The sequence below is a fragment of the Stenella coeruleoalba genome, assembly GCF_951394435.1.
Source record: "Stenella coeruleoalba genome assembly, chromosome: 1".
NCBI classification, from domain to species: domain Eukaryota; kingdom Metazoa; phylum Chordata; class Mammalia; order Artiodactyla; family Delphinidae; genus Stenella; species Stenella coeruleoalba.
Genome location: NC_137169.1, coordinates 153,718,776 through 153,740,959, shown reverse-complemented (window position 1 = coordinate 153,740,959; position 22,184 = coordinate 153,718,776). Strand labels below are relative to the sequence as shown.

Below are 22,184 nucleotides of genomic sequence, written 5' to 3'. Positions count from 1 at the left end.
GCTATTTTATTTCTGCATTTACTTACTAGTTTCACTCAATCCATAGACTCTCTAAAACAGCAGTGATTTAAATCTACTCATGGGTAGAACTCTGGGCAATTTTACTAGCCAGCTAGTAGTTTGCCCAGGAATGTTTTATAGAAATACGAAATGAGAAATACAGCTTATATTCAGATATTCCCAGTTAGGGGATCACAAGGTAATTATTCATTCATACACACACAATACAAAGACATATGGTAAGGCAGAGATGAAAAGTGATTCGTATCATAAAAGAAACATCAATCAAGTGTTGGGAGAGTTCGACAGACAGAGGAGGAATTTTGTTGGTCCAGGAAGGTTAAAATTGTAATAGATTGTAATAGACTGAGAGCACAGTCTAGTTTACAAAATTGTTCTTGGGGTACTTTCACACTGAATCTCCCTCTCACCCACTGTACCCTCAGCCTCCAACTCCAGTCCTTTCATTTAAACATTTATTCCAAATAGTACCATTCAATTTTAAAAAGTAATTTTTTACTTCATACACTGCCAATGAAATATCAAAAACAACGAAACACTTCCCTTTTAGATAAAGCCTAATTAATTGTGCAAACTGTTTTGAAAACCTGATTGTGGTGTATCTCCTGGTTGCATACCTGTAAACAAATGAGAAGCAGAAACTTATTGGCAGCTTGACCCTCCCTGGAGAATTTAGTTGGAATACTAATAAAATAAAGCCTCTGAACCCTCCCCACAAATTGACACAAACAGGAGGAAGAAAAAAATTAAAATTTCAACTTCTGAACCATATAATACAGGTTCTGACATTATAGGAATGCAACAGACAGTCCTATTTCCCCACCAGCCTTTGTTTTCACTGCCGCCTGCAAGGGATGGAGAGTTTTTTTCCAAAATGGTGAACAGTCATAACTGAGTTGGTCTCAATTCACTGTCGCCTGGGGGGAGAAAGGTAACAAATACAAGGTTTTATTTTGTTTTGAAGAGTCTCTCACAGAGAGGAAATTCAGTAGGTGGAGTTTAGAAAAAATCTCCAAACAGACCAACAGAGAGGCAGACCTAGGCTCTCCTTAAAGGCATCAACCACTACAATATTGTCATTTGCCTCGCCTAGCTTTCTCCACCACTTACTCCTCAAGGCCTGCTGGGCTACTGGTATTGATAGAAAAACACTCAGTTGGTGAGATGAGGTTACTGAGGTGACAGCAACTTCACAAAGTTTGTTTAGTCACATGTGAGAATTTGCCATGAGTAATCCAGTAGTGACTGGATATATCTCAACTGGATCATTCCAGTCTTTACTTTGAGGCCATTATAACAGGTGTATTCAAAATGGTATCTAGACAACTAAGGAAAGACTTAGGTTGGAAGAATGAGAACTACTTTGTGAGTTAGAAAACCTGGGTTTGTGTCCTCAGATCTATAATCTTGGCTAAGTCTACGACTGAGGTTTCTCATCTGCCGTACTCAATAAGGATAATAACTCCCACAGGATAACTATGAGGGCTAAAAAGAAATAGCATCTCTAAAAGCACTCTGTAAAGGTCAAAATACTGCTTAAATGTTAGGCTATGGCAATCTTTTACTGAGCCTGACAGTCATGATTTGACTCCTTAAATCTCAATAATTTAACAATGATTTAAAGGAATACACTGTATTTTCTTATTTTTTGTAAGAATATCAAAACTATTTGTATAGGCATTATGATCTATTAGCAAGATCAAAAGGCCATTTTGAGTTTTATTAGATCTCTTTATTAATACAAAAATGCTCTATTTATTTTGCATCTTAGTTTTCTCATCGTTTTCATAGAAAAAATAGTCCTTTGTATTTCTCTGTTTTAATAAGTTTCTGTGAAAGTTCTACATAAATAGCAAGTATAATATTATAGTTTCATGAACATTGTTTGGTTCTATAATGTTTAAGTAAAACAAAACCATAACCACAAAGGAACTTGCTCAGAAATCTATTAGTAGAATAAGTCAATGTAATATATATCAAAAAATGTTTTAGGGCTTCCCTGGTGGCGCAGTGGTTGAGAGTCCGCCTGCCGATGCAGGGGACACGGGTTCGTGCCCCGGTCCGGGAAGATCCCACATGCCGTGAAGCGGCTGGGCCCGTGAGCCATGGCCACTGGGCCTGCGCTTCCGGAGCCTGTGCTCCGCAACGGGAGAGGCCACAACAGTGAGAGGTCCGCGTACCACAAAAAAAAAAAAAAAAAAAAAGTGTCTTATTCCCTTCCAATAAAAACGAGGTAAACCAGAAATACAATCATCTAGAATAAGCAGGTGAGTGGATGAGAAAAGTAAAATCTTTTCAGAATTCTCAGCTTCTAGACTGACATTATGAAGATGGTGGTTAATTGGTGGTTTAAAATCTTTTTCCCTTGAAAGAATAATTAAGGTTTCCACTAAAAACAAGGGCAATGGTTGAAACAGCAGAATCTGTTCTCAGTCAGAGGTTATATGGGTCATATAGATCATTAAGATCATTCTAGGCCATGGAATGCTTTAATAAGCTCAATGACACTTGGTCTCACTGAACTGATGCACCTCTTAAAAAAAGAAACTTCTTATCCTGAAGGGACTCATTCTACAGTTGAATGGCTGTTAGAAAGTTCTTTTGTATATCATAGGGCAATACAGTGAGGAGGGGCAAACAGAGCATTCCTCCCAAACAGCAATAGCCACTCAACTGATAAAAGTTTCCTTCTCTAATGTAGTTTTTAAAAAGTAGCATTAAGAAAGTCCATGGATTTTTCAGTTTCCTTTGAATACTATGACCATTTTGTATTTTTATAAAAAGAGGGAACTGCAATGAAAAAGGTCATGTCTTGGCAAAAATCCATATCAGTAGTTCTAGCTATACAATCACTTCCAGAAACATCAGTTGATTTATGCAAAAGCTCTAATATATGCAAATACAAAAGAAAGCAAACATTTATTTCCAGAAGCATTATTAAATTACGACACATTAGGAGTCATTAACAACTAGCAGGAAGGGGCACTGGGCTTTGCTAGTCAAATGTTCCAAACAATCAAAAATAATATCCACGAGACAATTTCCTGCACATTGATTATTCCAATCTCCACACTAATAAGAAGGGCTAAACCAAATAAAATGAAACAGCACAGCAAGAAACTAAAGACTGAGCCCACTTGTAATGGGGTGGTCTATAACCTTGAGAGATGGATTATATCTCTCAGGTTACCGGGGGAGTATGGGAAGTTATTCCAGCACCTTGAATCATACCTTGAAACCTTAGCACTGCTTGGAAAGCATCTTTACATCAACTATGCCCTTCCCACATGCACAAACACACACACGTTTCACAAAGCAAAGAATTAAGACCCAGACAGATTGTCCAAACCAACCAGTTAGTAATGATAAGCAAAGTCGGAACCGGGGACTTCAGATTAGTCCAATGTACTTTTACTCTGTAAGGGCTTAAGTGGCTATTTAAACACTCTTGAGATTGCAGCAAATGCCACTGCTTTTAACAACTTACAAAGCAAACTGAGAAACTGTCATTTTTGTCTTAGTTTTTGGAACTACTTTTTAATAAAATAGTAGAAACAAATATTTTGAATCTGTTGTAAAAATTTTAACCACAATTCTCTTTCTTCCTTCACACAGTCCTAAATCTGTCAGTTATTAAATATCCACTAAATCTGCCAAGTGATACGTTAGTTTCTCTAGGGACACAAGGGAAACCAGAACCAGATCTTCTTACAGAGCCAAAAAGATTAAAAAAAAAAAAAAATAAGCACACATGCAAGCAGTATCTGCAGCTGGAATCAATGGTTCCCTCCTTCAGTTTACTTAACATACAGAAGCGTTTTGCTTTGGAACCAAACTTCCCAGGGACTTTCCTCTTTCTGCTTTTTAACTTGTGACTATATAAACTACTAAGCCTGTCATCTTAAAAAAAACATTTATAATCATTTTTAATGTAAAGAGCTGGAAGTTTCGTGGAGAGAAAATAAGATGCTTTATTGCTTGCATAATGTTTACACATTTGTAAAACACTTCTACGTGTGTAATCATATACAATTGTCACAATAATCCTCTGAAGTGGCTATTCCTAGCACCTCCATATGTGAGGTAAAAAAGGCTCAGGGAGTTTAAAAGATTCCCTAAGTTCACAAAGCCACAGAAGTGTGGCCCACTGCCTTGAAGACTCGGGCTACAGGGCCCATATTCCAACCCAGTAGGGAAGTCACCTTCTATAGTTTGTAAAACACAGGATTTGGGGTTACACAGACTTGATTTCAAATCCTGACACCACCATTTTCTATCTGTGCAATCTTGGGCCAAGTCTTTACCCTCTCTGGGCCTCATTCCCCTAATATGTAGAATGAGGGAACAGTATCCCCTCATAGGACTGTTACGAAAATCAAATAAAATCACACATGGGAAACTGTGTTCTCAAAGCATTCACCTTCCCTTGTCTGCCTTTATCTACCCATTGTTCACCTCCTCTGCCTTCTTTCCTTGCACCACCCTTAGTTCAAACACACTTGCTTTTTTCCTTGCCTGGACTGGGCAGGTCTCCCTTGCTCAACGGTGAGGAGTTTAACAATCATTTGATGTAGTGTGTTTCACACAGAGTGTATTTCCATAGCAAGAATTAGTCCATAGGTAAATGACGGAATTATGTCAGACCAACATAGAAGCCCCATAGGTTCATGCACAATATTTCTTAGCACACTACGTTTTGTGCCACCACAATACAACAGCCAAACACAAAGTGTACACATAGTGGATGCAGCAAGCACTGGAGGAATGTAGCACTGCTCACATGACCCATTCTTCCTCTTTGCTCAGTCTGGCTAAATGCTAGGTTTCAAAAGGGTTTATTGCACATTTCTCTCATATATTTGTACAAAACAAACAAGCAAACACTAGATAAGGAGCCAGAACCATTTCATGGTAAGCCTGTCACTGCTCCTCTACCTGCAAATTCTGCTGCTAACGTCCCTCTGCCCTTGTTTTCATAATTCAGCAGACAATACTTCCTTATATACTCTTCCATCAAGCCACCCTCGCCTGTATTTTCTAAAGGTAAAGTCTTGTATTACTGTGTTATTTCTTTACTTATAGGGAAGTTAGCATGTTTTTATAGACATGCTAGAAGTTTTAATAAGATTTTTTTGGTTATTGCTTAATTATAACATTAAATGTTTTGGTGGTTAAAACATTTTGAGTGATCTATTCCAATTCTATTTCCTTCAAAATGCCAGTTATTTTTAGTGTGTGATTTTGCAGAGTGTGGGGCTTTTTTAGTGGAACTTATTATGCCACAGCAGAAATGTCTATATTTTGCTTTGTTGTGTGGGTATTTCTGATATACTCAGGCACCACAGATTGATGGAATAGATGGTATAAATAAATTGTTTTCATTGCACTTACTTGACTCTCTTTGTTAAAATTCAACTCAGCACCTCATCTGCATGGTTAAGAATGTACAATTTCCCACGAAGATGCTACCAAGAAGGGTAATTCTTTTTCATAAATATGCTCAACAAAATACTTATAAAATTTTTTATAAGCATAAAATAAGGCTCATATATAGTGTTCAAATAAACGTAGGCAGTACTGGCCTAGCTCCACAACTTTAAGTAGCTTGTGTTTTAGTATGTAAAATGATTCAATTTTCAAATCAGCTAAAAAGACATTGCAAGAAGAGCATCTTCAGCTATAAAATCTGTCATATGAGTAATTTCTAAGGTAAAGAAATAAATTCAAAAATTTTAAAAGTGTTTACTCTTATACCTAGCATACTTAATTGGCAATAAAATGAAACATATGGGGTTTTTTGTTTGTTTTTTTAATTTTATTGTATTTATTTATTTTTGGCTGTGTTGGGTCTTCGTTGCTGCGCGTGGGCTTTCTCTAGTTGCTGCGAGTGGGGGCTACTCTTCATTGCGGTGCAGGGGCTTCTCACTGTGGTGACTTCTCTTGTTGCAGAGCACAAGTTCTAGGCGCGCAGGCTTCAGTAGTTGCGGTTCGCGGGCTTTGTTGCTCCGCAGCATGTGGAATCTTCCCGGACCAGGGATCGAACCCCTGTCTCCTGCATTGGCAGGCGAATTCTTAACCACTGCACCACCAGGGAAGCCCAAACATATGGTTTTAATGTGCATTTATTTTTTGACATGGGAAAATAACCTTTCCAGGCCTTGGTTTCCTCATAGGAAAACAAGAATTTTTTTAAAATTGAGTAAGGGACCTCCCTGGTGATCCTGTGTTAAAGAATCAACCTTACAATGCAGGGTATACGGGTTGGATCCCTGGTCAGGGAACTAAGATCTCACATGCCGCAGGGCAACTAAGCCCGCACGCCACAACTACTGAGCTAGAGAGCCTGAGTGCTGCAAACTACAGAGTCCACACGCTCTGGAACCACAACTACAAGAGCCCATGTGCCCTGGAGCCTGCACGCTGTAACTAGAGAGGAGAAAACCCGCACGCCACAACTAGAGAAGAGAAAAACCTGCACACCACAACTAAGGAGAAGCTCGCCTGCCACAACGAAAGATTCTGCATGCCTCAATGAAGATCCGGTGTGCCCCAACTAAGACCCAATGCGACCCAAAATAAATTAAATAAATAATAAACAAATATTTAAAAATAATAAATAATAAAAAATTTAATAAGTGCACCATCAATTTTATGAGGTTTTACACATACACATATATATATACAAGAAATTCACTGTAAAACTGTTGATCCTCCAATCTTGGAATTGTAAAGTGCTCTGATAAAGAATATATGATTGTCATCACTGATTCTTTACCCCTAACACTTCTAGCAAAATTACCTAGCACAAAACAATTGTTCAGTAAATATTTACTAAATTAAATTGAACTATTTACATAATTAATGCGGCAGAATTTCTCAATTATATTATTTAAAAGAAACTAGATTTATTCCTAGAAAGCAAATAGGCTGCTTTTAAAATAAAACAAGAAACGTATATTTCAAAAGAAAAAAAAAAACTTTTTCCCTATTACTATCTTACAGATTAAAAATAAAAGGTTTTGGATGTCGTTGTTAAGTTGGTTAGAATTTGATTTGGTCGCAAGTAACAGAAAATCCAAATCATAGTATCTTAAAGAAGACATAAAGATGGCAATAAAACTACTCTGTATGATATTATAATGATGGATACATGTCGTTATGTATTTGTTCAAACCACAGAAGGTACAACGTCAACAGTGAACCCTAAGGTAACCTATGAACTTTGGTTGATTATGATGCATCAGTATAGGTTTATCTTTTGTAAAAATCTACCACTCTGATGAGTAATGTTGATAATAAGGCTGGTTATGTAGGGTAGGGATTATATGGGAAATCTCTGTACCTTCCTCTCAATTTTGTTGTAAACCTAAAACTGCTCTAAAAAAATCTTTAAAAAATATAGAAGAAGAATTCTTAATTTTTAATTTTTCTCTAACATAGAATTATGTAGGCAGGTCAGGTTTGTATGCTGACTCTATAATCATCAGGGACCCAGGTTCATTCCCTTTTGTTGTTCTGCCATCCATAATTCCCAGCTTCTACCTCCTGGCCAAGATGACTGCATTCTAGCCAGGAAGAGTAAGAAAAGGAAAAAAGAAAGGTATACTCCCTTTCTTTAAGGGCACTTCCCAGATATACACCTCTTCTGTTTACATCTCATTGGCCAGAATATATCAAATGGCCATGCCTAGCTGCCTGGGAGCCTGAGAAATGCAATCTTTATTCTAGTGGCCATGTGCCTAGATGAAAATGCAGAGTGCTATTACTACAGAAGAAGAGGAAAAGAAATATCAAGGACAGAGGGGTTTACCACAGTTTTATAAAGTGATAATGAGCTTTGAGTCAAACAAATCAATACGGTACAAGTCAAACAAATCATAGTGTACAAGTAAGTTAATTAGTTTCTAGTAAACTTTCAGAGTAAGACAGCAATGAGGAATGCTAGAACACATTTCCAAAAGAAAAGGCCTTTTGATTGAAGCCATTGAAAGTCTCATCCCAAATGACCTATACTAAGACATCTTCAAATCAGTTAATCAGTTCAAATCAGTTAAAAGAAATGTTATGAAAAGAATATACAACTGCATAAAAACAAGATTTAAGATGAAAAGAGAAATTCATTTTAAATTATCTTTTTATACTAATCTAAATGAATAGTAACTTTTCTGGTTAAAATCAATTATATCTCTATTCTTACCTTAAGAATAGAATGAGTGCTCTATATTCACTAACATTTTCCAAACATAAATGTACTAAAAATAAAAGAATGGAAAGACTAAATAAAAGTCAAGGAAAGACAATAAATATTCTAATTTGAGAGAGTCTGGAATATTCTTTAAAACATTTACAAGATTCTTTAAGAGATGTGGACTGCCTGTCCCATCCCAGTAGCCCTAAAAGCAGTTACTTTATAGATTCAAAACAAATAAAACTGAATTCATTTTTAAATGTGCTATTATTTTTAATTTTTTTATTCATTAAGCTTCATCACTACCATCACCCAAAAGAGTCAATTATGGAGGTTTCACTTTAACTGTAAACTTGGAAGCTAAGGATAGAAAGGACTTTAAAGACCTCCCCATTATTAAAAAGGTAGCTCAGAAATCCAAACAAAAATAACAGAATTTTGGTTAGACATAAATCTAAGTGGTCATGTAGTTCATAGGTCAAACCATTCCTAACTGCAATCAAATCTCTTTAAAAGTTCACAAAATCTCCAAAGAAGATATGAAAATAGCCAATAAGCAAAAGATGCTCAATCATTTGGGAAATGCAAATCAAAACCACAAAGAGATGTCACTTCATACCCATTAGTATAACTACTATCAAAAATAACAAGTGTTGGTGAGAATGTGAAGAAGTTGTAACCTTTGTGCACTGCTGGTACGAATGTAAAATAGTGTAGCCACTATGAAAAACAACATGGTGGTTCCTCAAAAAATTAGAAATACGATAACCATATGATCCAGCAATTCCGATTCTGGGAATTAAAAGCATGGACTTGAACAGATATTTATACACCAATGTTCATTGCAGCATTAGCACAACAGTCAAAGGTGGAAGTAACCGAAATGCCCATCCATGTATGAAAGGATAAACAAAATGTGGTATATACATCCAATGGAGTATTTTTCAGCCTTAAAAAGGAAGAAAATTCTGACACATGCTATAACATGGGTGCACCTTGAGGAAATTATACTAAGTGAAATAAGCCAGCCACAAAAGAGCAAATACTGTATAATTCCACTTATATGAGGTACAAAGAGTACTGAAATTCACAGAGACAGAGAGTAGAAGGGTGATTGTCAGGGGTTGAGGGAGAGGAGAATGGGGAACTGCTGTTTAATGGGTATAGAGTTTCAGCTTGGGAAGATGATAAAAGTTCTGGAGATGGATGGTGGTGAGAGTTGCAGAACATTGTGAATGTACTTTATGCCACTGAACTATACATGTAAAAATGTTTAAAATGGTGAATTTTATGTTAGATGTATTTTACCACAAAGAAAAAAGAAAAAGAAAGAATGATAGACCCATTTGAGCAATATGAAAAAAATGATAAAGCTCATGGAGTAAAATATGCCATTATTTTAAGGACCTAGGACAAATTATCATTTTATTTACCTTTATTTTACCTTTATCTTCCTTAAAGTACTTATACACACTAAAGAATTTATATCTTAAATGATATATTTTCTGAGATTTGCTTCAAAATAACCAACTGGGGGAAATCTGAAGTGAGGAAGCATAAATGAAACCAGATCTACCAGCAGTTAAGAATTGTTGACACGATGTGATGGGTACATGAAGATTCTTTATATTATTTTTCTCTACTTTTGTATTTGTTTGAATTGTGTATGATGAAAAATTTTTAATATTTATTGTACATTTACCATATGAAACAGTTTTAAACAAAATCATCAAGAACCAATGAAGAGCAGCAAATTCTAAATTCTAAAATATGTATAAGAAAGACAAATTTTAAAGGGAAATCCTCCTTATATGTCATCACTTCCACTTACAGAGAAATCCTTTGGGGGCAGCATTTATAGGTAATAGTTAACATATATTAAATGTTTCCTACTTATCCAAGCTTTACATGCACTATTTATAATAACTTATCATTATTATTATTACTATCTCCATTTTTCAGAGGAGGAAACTGGGACTCAAAGAGGCAAAGTAATTTCATTCAAGTTCACAAGTATTAAGTAAATTTTAAGTCTATGGAAGGAGACATTTGGTTTTCTAAGGGATAAGATCAACACTCTTGCCTCCTCTGTCTCCATAAATCTCTGAAGACTTTCAACATTAGCTTAGCTCAATTTAGTTCATTTATTGAGTACTTACTAAGTGTCAGAAGCTGGGCACTTTGGGCACTGTGCTAAGCACTCAGAACTGCAAACAGAAGATACATATCAACATAATATTTATTTCAGAAACCAGATGACCCAATATAAATAAATTTTCCTAACACCCAGTTCTTCCCTTTTCACAGCAGTAATCACTCTATGATAAGTTGTCTGACATCTGTCCTCACCACTGTAATATAAGCTCAGTGAGGGCTCAAACCCTATCTATCTAGACCACAACTCTATCCCCAATGCCCACACAAGGCTCAATCAGAGCTGAGGCTCAATGTATGTATGGCGTACAGAACTGAATTTTGAGTGCGCTGTCAATTCACTAACTTAAATGGAAGCAACACAGTGAAGAGGCAAGAATACGGTCTTTGGATCAAGCATTCATTCATTTATTCACCCACTGATTCATGTGCTTAGGCACTCAATATTCAGAAACAGCTATTATGTGCCATTTTTCTAGGTGCTGGGAACACAGCACTGAAAAATAGGAGTCTCCACCCTCGTGGAGCTCACCAGCTCTGTTACTAATTCCTGAGCAATCTTGGGCAGTCACTTAGTCTGCATAAGTCACTTTCAGCTTTCTTATTAGAAAAACAGGATGCTAATAATCAACGTGCAACATATTTTAAGGAAATCAGGTAATACAGATAAAAGCCTTGACACTCAATAAATAACAACTATTCTAATTAACAATAAACCAAAAGTCAAAACCGAAAATACTAAATATAAAACAGAGCAAGTGACAAATGGCATTAATTTCCAGAGGAAATGCAACTAAAAAAAGTTCAGCAAGAGAAATATTATTAATAATATGTTCTATGTGTACTTAATTTTCTTCAAAATGCTTTGGTATACATCATTTTAAATATTAAAATTTTCCCTAGATTTCTGTACTAGAGAAAAACTTTCTACTGAACCAGTTTGCCTAACGTTCAAAAGCTTCTGTGTGGCCAAAGATGGTTATGTAGATTTATATTGGTCTTGACATCTTCCAGCAATGACCAAATGGGGGAAAGCATGTTAGCTGGACCTCTACATGACCTACAGCCATGGGGACACTCAGCAAGCAGGGAAGACTTGGCAAGGAGAGTTTTGCAAAGTTTATTCTTGCAAGGAACCTCAGAAACTTCCACAATTCCCAAAAAGAGTCTGTATTACCTGTCAATCACTCTCAGTCAAACATTCTCACTTATACTTCATCTTTCCAATGATTCTGTAAAGTAGTCTCCAGGAGAAGTTAACACACTTGCCCAAACTTACACAGCCAGTTGGGGGCAGAGCAGGAATTCACATCTAGCCCTTCTGACTTGGAGACTCTGTCACTCCGTCATGAACTACTACTTTCCCTAGACTACTGCCTTCCTTTCAACATTCTGAGACATATGAAAGAGAAGTGAGCTTAAAAACAATGGATTTCTTTATAACCCAATTTTAAACTCTGAACAAGGATTCCAACCACTTTAAATCCCTTTTACCCAGGGCTTCTGGTTTTCCCTCAGTCTTATTAGGAATTGGAATGGCTATGATGTATGTTTGAGACACCATAAGATAGAAATTAATTGGAATACTTTCAACATCAGCAAATCATCTGAGATGCTGCGAGTGCACTTCCTGGAATATTCATGGCATATGCAGACTTTAGTCTTACTGAAAGACAGCCCCTATCATCTGACCTCTGGAGGGCCAGCCTCTGCAGACAACTTAAAGTCTCCATAGGATGAAAAATAACAAAACATCAACCCTTGGTGTCATTTATTATAATATCTCCTAATATCTCCTTAGCAGACCATGGTCCTCCTTTAAAACCTTACATCTGTATTATTATTTTAAAAAATTGTTTGTTGGGCCCTACTTTGTTGCAAGCACTGCATGCCAAGTCTCAAGCTAAGTCTAGCATTTTCTTTTATCTCTTCTCTTGGGTTTGATGCTGTTTTTCCAAAGGTCTTTATTCCATAATCACTATGCTATCAAATATAATAGCCACTAGCCACAGGGGGCTATTTAAATTTAAATTATAATTAATTAAAATTAAATATAATTTATAATTCAAGTCCTTGGTCACATCAGCCACATTTCAAGCGTTCAACCACCCTCTGTGGCTAGTAGCTACTATACTGGACAGTACACAGAATATTTCCATCAAGATAGAAAGCTCTATTGGACAGTGTTGCCACAGAGCATCAAATTCTGGGTTTTCATCAGCCTAGAACTTCCAGTCAGGATCAAATCAAAGACAGAACTACTACCAGGGTAGGTCAGTCAGTCTAGTTCCCAATCTTATCATTCCTGGGGCTCCAAATGCTAAACTATAGTTGAAGGGAAAAGGGAATCTAGTAATCTATTTATAATGGGTGATTAAATACCCTGGAATAATCCATAGATGCCACAGAGTAACCAGGATGCTGATTTCTTACTGAAACTGAACTACAAACACAAGACTTACTGCATTTATTTTAAGAGAGAGACACACACACACCACAGAAAGACAAATAAAGACCTGAATTCAACCTGTGTGACCTTAGACAAATCATGTTACTTACTTCTCTGATCTTAAATTTCATAATCTGCAAAATTAAAAAGTAGATAAATTCTTAGTTTCCTTTTACCTCTGAAATTCCAGAATGCAAAGGCTTTATTGAGTTTACATAATACCTAAGTAACTATGCAGACTTCAAAGATATATTAGATAATAATTCAAAGGGCTTATTAAAAATAGAAGCTAGCTATATTGAACTAATAACATAAGACAGGACACTCATTGTGTCATAAAATGGTATTACCAAATCATCTTACAGAATCTGCCTTTTCAACTACCAGAAAGACATGACTGGAAGTGGTTAAAATGTTCACATTTTCACCTTTATCAAAAAATATAGCAACATACTGGACCCCATGGAACATACAAGGTGTTTCATTAAATAAATAGTAATAATAAAAGAATAGTTATTAGAATTATATAATGTAACTATTATATATTATAAATTATGTTATAATTATATAATTATTATTATAGCATTTTTGAGACATTCATGGAGGGTCTAACATAGGCTACCTCATTTTATCATCAAACAGCTCTATGAAGGAAATGTTTCCTTATTTTTTGTCATTTTATACATAAGGAAACTGAAATGAAAGGAGTTAGGTTGCTAAACCACAACTGCAGAGCTAAACAATGGCAGAGCCATGACTTAGAACCAAAACCGCCCAACTACAATGCACATGCTTCTACTTCAGCACACTGACTCCTTAAGAAAATTTTACTTGCTAATCACCAGAAAGGACCTAACATAAGAAGGCTTCTAGACTATTCTTAAGAACGCAGCTAGAACAAAGCTGCCATTTTCCTACATATTTTTCCGGAAGACAGAACAACTTCTCTCCCTGGATAGGCCCCTCAGTCAAAATTTTTTCTAGCCTAGGCCAGGTGGCAATTTTAATGGAGCTGAAATAACCTTCATGATTGTCTATTAGAGTTCCAATGTCCTGAGACCTTTGTTAATTGAATTAGACACAAGACAAAGGGAATTAAAAAGAGGGAAAGTTAAATTTTCATATTGCCTTGGGCAAATGGCAGAGAAGTGGGTCTTTTTTTCCCTAAGGAACTGCATACCCACATTCACATTTACATTTATTTTATAATTAGATTGATATCTTGTAAGATAGAAGCCTCTGTAACTCTGACATTCAAATGCCTCCTTTTCACAGCTATGAAAGGCGGAGCAAGGGCCAACTACTTGTGTTGCTTGTTTTCCACAATATCGTTTTCAAGGAGACTTAATATTTATTAAGTCACTAAACTATCCAAACCCAAAATATTTTCATATTCTCTGCAGTGATCACATTCCATCAACCATACTACTGAAATATACCCTGCTTTCCATCACTCAATAGAGCCACAAAGGCTATTATAAGGCAATAAAATTCCTTCACAGCTTCTCCTTTCTACATCTGCACTTTCCTCTGATCCATTAGATTTGGGGAGGTTGGAGGTGAGAAACGGAAATAAAATTCAGGCCACAAATTCTTATCTTAATCCCACAAATAGTACTGATAAGCAACAACTGGTGAGGAAAAAGCTCCACCATGAAAGGCTTTCTTGCTCCGAACTCAAGTTAATTATTACCCAAAATTCAACATTAAATTATTACTCATAAAATGTCTCTATCTACTTCTCAGAAGTATCATAGATGGTGGTCCTATCCTATCTCAGGACGCATTTGTGTCACTGAGGGAAAAACAGGTCTGCATTTGATTCAAACAGATTAAATTCATATTTATAGTAGACAACATCCTTTAGTCTAGGAAGGTGCTTTCAAATAATGCATAGAGAAGACACTCCATTTTGGAATTTTTTAGAAATGGAATCTTTCTGATGCCCGCCTCCCATCTGAGCCCCTAATTTAGAAATCTGAGGGGCCTAAATACCTTTTGTGATTATCCATTTGCAAACATTCCTTCCTTTTCTAACAGGCCTTTCTCTGGTTATCACTTAGAAATATTCTTTACTGTACTAACATGTAGCTGCACCCTATACCCAGACAGATCAAGATAACTAAGGTTCAAAAATGTCAAAGGCTATTTTTGATAATGGAGTTCGAGGAGGGAGGAATGTGACACCTTCAAGGTTGACCACACTGGACAATCCTGAAGTGACAAATGCACTGAGTTAGTGCCAAAAATGTCAGCTAACTCACCCCTAAGAAACTAGTGATGTCTGTGACTAAATCTTTTCCAAAGAAGAAAACTAGTCACTCCCCTCTCTTGCAAATATATCTGTTTTCACAGAACAGACTTACTTCAGAAAAAGCTTTCAAAGGCAATGTCTAGGTCAAGCCAATCAGCAGAGGTCATCTGCCTACTGGGCTGATAGCTCCCATTACACCTTTATGTAAGAAAGGCCAGTGGTCCCATCTTACTCTGCAAAAAACAGAGCAGTCTTAATCTTTCAAGACTAACCTTCTGCCACTACCACAATATAATACCGAGTTTAAAAGCACCTGAATGTCTGTGTATAACAGGTACTCAAACAAGATGGTACCTGCTCTCATATCCAAAAGACATCATTTTCTCTTTCACAACTAAAATGAGCAGCATCTCAGGGAAAATTACATCTTCACCCTAGGTCTTTTTTTAAAATATTTATTTGGCTGCATGGGGTCTCAGTTGTGGCACACGGGATCTTTAGTTGCGGCATGCGGTACCTAGTTCTCTGACCAGGGATCAAACCTGGGCCCTCTGCATTGGGAGTACAGAGTCTTAACCGCTGGGCCACCAGGGAAGTCCCCACTTAAGTCGTTTTTGAAAAGTGAAAAGGAAGAAGCAAACGGAATGAGAGTGACTAGATGGAAAATGAAGAGAGAGGAGGGGAAGAGAGAATGGGTAAGGGAAAAGGTGGGGGGGAGGGGAGAGGCATAGTGAACTTTATAGGTTTGCTATTTCCAAAATATGTGTTCATTCCACTAAAACAGTGAATGAGGAAAATATTTTCATTTTCTTTTCTGACAACCGGAAGATAAACTGTTGCTGCAATAATAACAGAAATTATTGGTCATTTTGAGCATTCTTGCTAGTAAGAAGCCAGCATTCCAGCCAATATGAAATATTGGCCCCAAGGTGCCCTAGAAATTTTGTTTTTCAAATGCAGGAACGTCAGCTTCTGGACAAAAAGTGATGTATACTGTCTAGTGGGCAGCATGCTGGCCAGACACCAAATTTACAATGTGTCTCCTTGTAACCCTGGGTTCTAGCTCAGCGATCCTTTACAGCCAGTACCACCCCCCAGGAATGAGAGTTTTACCCAAAGCAGACCAAGAATGACAGTAGTGTTTGAGTTCTGAGTTTTCACCTCTACATACTTTTCACCTCACTACATTTCAAGAAGCTAGTCTGAATCCAAGGTGAGTTGGAGCTAGGTGGGTCTCTTCTTAAAGAAGTTGATTATTTCTATTCCCTTCTAGTTAAGGTCTATCTGAAGGGAGCTTAGGAAACCCCAGAAATAAAAGTGGTTAAGCTTCACATTTTATAAACTTTTGAATGTTTTCAAATACATAAAATGACATAACCACACTAACTTAATCACTTGCTTATAAAAAAAAAAAGCAGCATTATAAATTGAAAAATTTGTAAGGAAAATATTTTGTCCATATGGATTTTTTTAATGTACCTCTTATATCAAATGAAGCCTACAGAGAGCCCTCACATTAAGCCAAAAAGGTACTGGCAAATATCCGAGACTGATTTGCAGGTACCAACCCTGATTGTGAGGCAGTGTTGAGACAGGCTGGGACCTGGGACCCTTTGCTGCAGTGCTTGCACCTGGATGAACGTCTCCTGCAGCAACAGAATACAAAGAAACTATAAGGGACTAAAAATAACTGTGTGCATGTGCAGCTGGGGCAAATTATGAACAAGATACAAAAAGACCAAAAACCCAACTGCCACTTATGAGGCGTTCAGAGCAAAAGCAGGGTGCTGTGCATGATCCCTGCACCCAGCATCACCAAGGGAGTGGGCAGACCACCCAAGCCATACCTCCAGTCCAGTCTCCTGGACCCGCCCCTACCCTCACCCCATTTAAGGGACCAGCTCACCCTCCACTCAGGCAGCAAGCAAGGGGAACTGTTCCTTGTTTTCACCCCACTGTGCTGCAGGGGGCATCCCAATAAACCCTTGCCTGAATTTCTCATCTGGCCTCTTATCAATTTCTATTGATTAAGGAGTCCAAGAACCCTGGTCGGTAACAGTGTTACTAATGCCTGTAGCTCTCACTATGGCAGCACTCACTCTGCCTGGAGGATCATAGTTCTACCCACTGAAAATACATTTTTCCCGAACATCGCTAAGGAATTCTCCATGGAAAAAAGATCCCTGGAACTTTCCCATTATTTTGAGGAATTCCAATAATCCATATGAGGATAATCATAATGGAGAGACATCAGATGAACACAAGAAATTCACAAATCCCAGCTCTTTTCTGTGCATCACACTTTGACAACCATTCACTGTTTTCTCTGCCGCACAAGAATATTCCTAAACCTCATTCATAATCTACCGAGAAAAAATGGAAACAGCACATGCATATCTTTAGTAGGTATAAACCATCAGAATCCTGGGCAGTAAACAAGAGGTGGCTTGCAGGGAGGGGAAGTGGTGAGAACACAGAACCCACTTTAAGAACTGTGTTTCAACAGTGAACTAGAAGTGGAAAATTGGCATGAATCAATAAAACAGCAATTTCTCTAACTATTCTCTTCACTGATACTAAGCAATGCACTGTGAGGCTGAAGCTCTTTCCTAACCTTTGACTGACTTCATGATTAATAAGCATTTGTAACAAGTCGCTTATTCTTTCATGCAGGTTGAGCAGTTGACATATGGAGTCAACCTACTCCTTTCCTTTTTACCCCTCTCCAACTATTCTGCTGTTCTTCACATTAAAATCTGGCCTCTACTGAGAAGATATTAAATGTCAAAGCCCACATAAGATACAAAAAACAGAGGTAAAATGGTCATATAACATCATGTTGTATGTCTGTCTACAGACATGGACCATTTGACTTGGTAACCAGCAAATGCTAACCAAGAACAACTGTGTTTCTTTATACAAATTATCTGGTATTTCTTTATATATTATTATTTATATCACAAACAAAAAGATATATGTTCAGAGAATAAAAGGATAGACAGGAAATGCATAAGTAAGCATTATGAGTAAAATTTACTGGTGTCAACTTTTTTCCAACAATGATTTATCAGGAAAATCTTTTCTAGAAATAAATTGTATGTGTCATTACCCTAAACAAAAAGCTAGGAAAAGGAGGGCAAAGAAGTAGCACAAGCAGTTCCAACCTTACCCAACAGAATACAAATGCTTAAAAGAAATGAGGCATTACATTCTCTCCCTGAAGTTATCATAACCTGTTAATTTATAAGTAGCCCTAACGGCAATTTGATGCTAAACAACAATTTATAGAGTGTTTCAAAATTAGCAATATGAAGCTTAGGTACACTAAATAATCCAATAACTATCTATAAAACTCCTAGCCTCATTTTTCACATATTCTCATGATAACTGACTAAATGAGACACAGACTGATGTCATATTAAGTTTATTTCTAATCAAGATTAACTGTTAGGTGTCCAATCAATTCAGCCCCTGATCTTTTAATAGGGAAACAGAGAATATAGTGTTTGACCTAACAAAAATAGCTAACTACTGATAATTTTACAGAAGTCCAACTCTCGACATTGCACAAACCTATAAGGTAGAATTTACAATTCTCACATCTTGCATATTACAATATTCAGTCATACAAAACAATAAAGAATATTATAACTTCTTTAAAAAAACACATAACTGCCCCTAAGATAGTTCTTCTCAGAACCACATCTATACAGAATGGGCAAATATCCAGTAATTTCAATCAATGTAGGAAAATAACAGTAATAACTTAGGCTCAAGTGGATTATTTTCTTGATTTATCCAGTTGGGATGCTTTAAGACTAAAATAGGCAATTTTTTTTTCCCTGTGGGAAAAAAGTTTTACTGTGCTATCCCAGACCCACAAAAGTGCATTCATAGGTACACAATACACTACGGTCTACAAGGCTAGCATTGACAGGATGTCCATGCATATTCACATCAAAGCAATAACAAGATTTCCTCAAACGCATATCATCACCACCTCTTAATCATCCTGGCTCACATAGAAGGAGAGTTTTCATTTAGTATAGGTCAAGGTGGAAAGCTTTTCATCTTTATTCATAACCAGTTCTGATCCTCTAGCAAACTCATCCTAGACTCTTCAATGTGCTCACACTAATCAAAATCTTTAACAATTTCCTTCATTTCGAGGTCTGGTTTCCTTTTTACCATTGCTAGTGTTAACTAAAGAAATCTTGCCCCATAAGCACTACAGATAATATGCTAAAGAAAAATAATCCCAGCATAAAAAGCAACAGAAACAAATGGTACAGAAGTTAAATAAAAAATACTGCTTCCTGAATTTTAGGAAGATTGTTGACTATAACCAGAATGAACTTACCTAAGCAACCACTCTGAAGCATACACAATATTCAAATACACCTTTATTATGGTGGCTTTAAAGCTAAGATTTAACTTAAAAAAAACTGGAATTGTTTAATTAAAATTATTAAACCACCCATACATTCACAGCCACATTCACTCTTGCCCCAGAATTGCAAAGTAGTCTATTTTCATTTCTAAAATGTTATACATTTATATAATCATTATAACCTAAATGCTTAGAAGGAGTATAAGAAAAAGCTTCTAAAATCTATTACAGATGCTATAAAATCATGTATGTAACAAACAAAATATGTGGGATGTCCAAACTTGCTGCTATTGCTGACTGCGGATTAATCTATGTAAGATCACCAGGGAAAGTGTGAGAACACAGTATGAGTAGCCTCATTTACTTCACTGTGTCTCTACACATATGCATTACTTGAGAATGTCAGATCATCCTCAAGTATAATGTGCAGTCACTGGGGATTTGGAGAATCCATAAGGCCACAAAATTGATCTGAGGGAAAAAAAATTCAAGGAAGCCAGAAGTTTCCCTTTTTCCACGAAAGTGAAGAAATCCTTACCTTTCTGTACACCAGCATGTTGGGTGATTCATCTGCCACCCCATTGCTGGTCTGCCCATAATTATTCCCCTGGGCCATGTCACCACACACGTGGTCCACTCTTAGATACAAGAATTATCACTCCTCCCTGCAAGAGTCAGAGAGACATCAGTGAGATCCTAATGGTAGTACTTAAGAAGGTTGACTTTTTTTTTTTTTTGCGATACGCGGGCCTCTCACTGTTGTGGCCTCTCCCGTTGAGGGGCACAGGCTCCGGACGCGCAGGCTCAATGGCCATGGCTCACGGACCCAGCCGCTCCGCGGCATGTGGGATCTTCCCGGACTGGGGCACGAACCCGTGTCCCGTACATCGGCAGGCGGACTCTCAACCACTGCGCCACCAGGGAAGCCCTTAAGAAGGTTGACTCTTGATTCATCTCCCCCATCCACAGCACCCATCCCACAATGGAGCATGCTTAAATGCTGGGGCTGGCTTGCAAGAAATAGCACAGAAATAGATTTTAAAAAAAAAAAAAAACTGAATTTACACCTACAGTACTCCCAGGGAATTATAAGTAAGAAATGAATGACAATCTTTTAGTTAAAATAGTCATTTGACTATGGTTTTAATTGACTTGATTTTCTGGGTACTCATTTTTTAAAGTGTTTAAGGCTCACTGAAAAAAAAAAAAAACCACCGTTACCATTTCCATCCTATGAGTTCTCTTCTCTCCCAATACTGCATCTCCACAGTATCTTCGGTGTTTTCCCCGAATGGGCAGAAAGGCAACACCCTGTGGCAGCACACTTTCTCCCAGGTGTCTGGCTAGTTTCCCGCATGCAGGCGCATCAGAGAGGCCCATTCCCCGAGCCATTCTCCAGTCATGTGTTTCGTCTTCATTCCCCTAGGTCTCCCGCACAGAGTCAGGGAGCTTCTCCGACTTTCACCTGCCTGCACTGCCGGCCAGTGGCTCCTCTCCCCTCGGCCCACTCGGCTTCGGAAGTCACGGCGTAACCCTGCCCAACCTTTGCAAGAAGGCATCAGAAGGTGTCCCGGAAACAAGACCAGGTGGGAGGTCGGCCCTTTAGGCAATTACCTGGGTCACTGTGAGCAGCACCTAACTGCGGAAGCCTCAGAGTGACCAGGCACTGAGGGGAAAACAAGCAAGCCCAGCTCGCCTGCTTGGCTCTCACGGCGGCAGCAAATGGCAGGCGAGCCCAAGCCGCGCGCGGGAGCCGGGCCAGCGGCAGTGTCAGCCCCGAAGACCGGGTCGCGGGGCTCCGGGGAGCCGCCTCCCCCCAACCCCCACCCCCAGCCACGTACCTTCTCCTGAAGGTCGCGGCCCGAGGCGCCTTCTTCCCGGCGGCTGGGTGCGGCGGTGTCAGCGCGCGGCCAGCTTCATCACCTCCGCGCGGGCACAGGGCTCTGACGGCCCGCGCTCCGCCGCTCCCTCCTTCGCTTCGCTTTGCTCCCGGGCTCTCGGACCACGAGCGCGCGCGGGACCGAGACGCCCGGCCCGTGCGCGCGACTGGGGAGGGAGGAAGGGACTGTCACGTGGGACCCGGCGTCCGTAGGTGCTGGCTAGGGGGCGGGGCTCGGCTCCGCGCGGCCTCGCGGCCCCTCCGGCCCCGCCGCCCCACAGTCTCCTCTGTGGGAAGCTGCCGCCCTGCCCCCAGCGCGCGCAGCCCGGGCCCTTGCACACCCGGGCCGGCGGTGTGCGCGCCGCTGAAGGCCTGGCGATGGGAGTGTAAGCCGGAGAACAGGAAGGGCGATGGGTAGGTGGGTGGATGGATGGAGGCATGCAGGAATGGATGGAGCCCCTTGCAGCCGGCAGTTTCGTCACGTGTCTGATGACTTCGCTGACTGTGCGAGCGAAGCAGATGATTGTTCATCGTTATGCTTAAATAACGAGAGTAGAGAGATATTGAGACATCCTAGGAGTGAAGGAAATGTCCAGGATCAAATGAGTCATTCAGCCCGTTTGCCTGCGACTTTCACAGCTTCCTCCTAAGTTAGAGAAACGGGAAATGATCTGGAGGCTGCCAACTCGAGGGGAACATCTTGCCACCTGTTAAAATGAAGGCACATCCCCAATATCTGGTTTCTCTCTCTGACAGATGGTGCTCAGAGGAACTTTCACCCACTTACTCTCAACCTCCAGCAGTTTTCAAAGAAGGTGTGGGGTGCTGATCCCCCATAATTATTCTTCA

The 22,184-nt window shown here is 38.7% G+C and overlaps 1 protein-coding gene across 4 annotated transcripts in view; it reads right to left on the bottom strand.

Annotated features, from left to right (window-relative positions):
* The window catches only part of RGS7 (regulator of G protein signaling 7), a gene marked incomplete at its 3' end in the record, with an annotated part of 607,621 nt that extends 585,641 nt beyond the window's left edge, over positions 1-21,980 (bottom strand). For 3 of the 4 annotated variants that reach the window (XM_079925792.1, XM_079925793.1, XM_079925796.1), the window contains exons 1-2: positions 21,298-21,980; positions 19,995-20,121 (exon numbers count right to left, since the gene is read on the bottom strand). In XM_079925792.1, the coding sequence (XP_079781918.1) occupies positions 19,995-20,072 (78 nt within the window). In that variant the 5' untranslated portion in view covers positions 20,073-20,121; positions 21,298-21,980. The remainder of the gene's footprint in view (positions 1-19,994; positions 20,122-21,297) is intronic. The other variant, XM_079925794.1, reaches the window with a different exon arrangement.
* Positions 21,981-22,184: the final 204 nt, after the last annotated feature.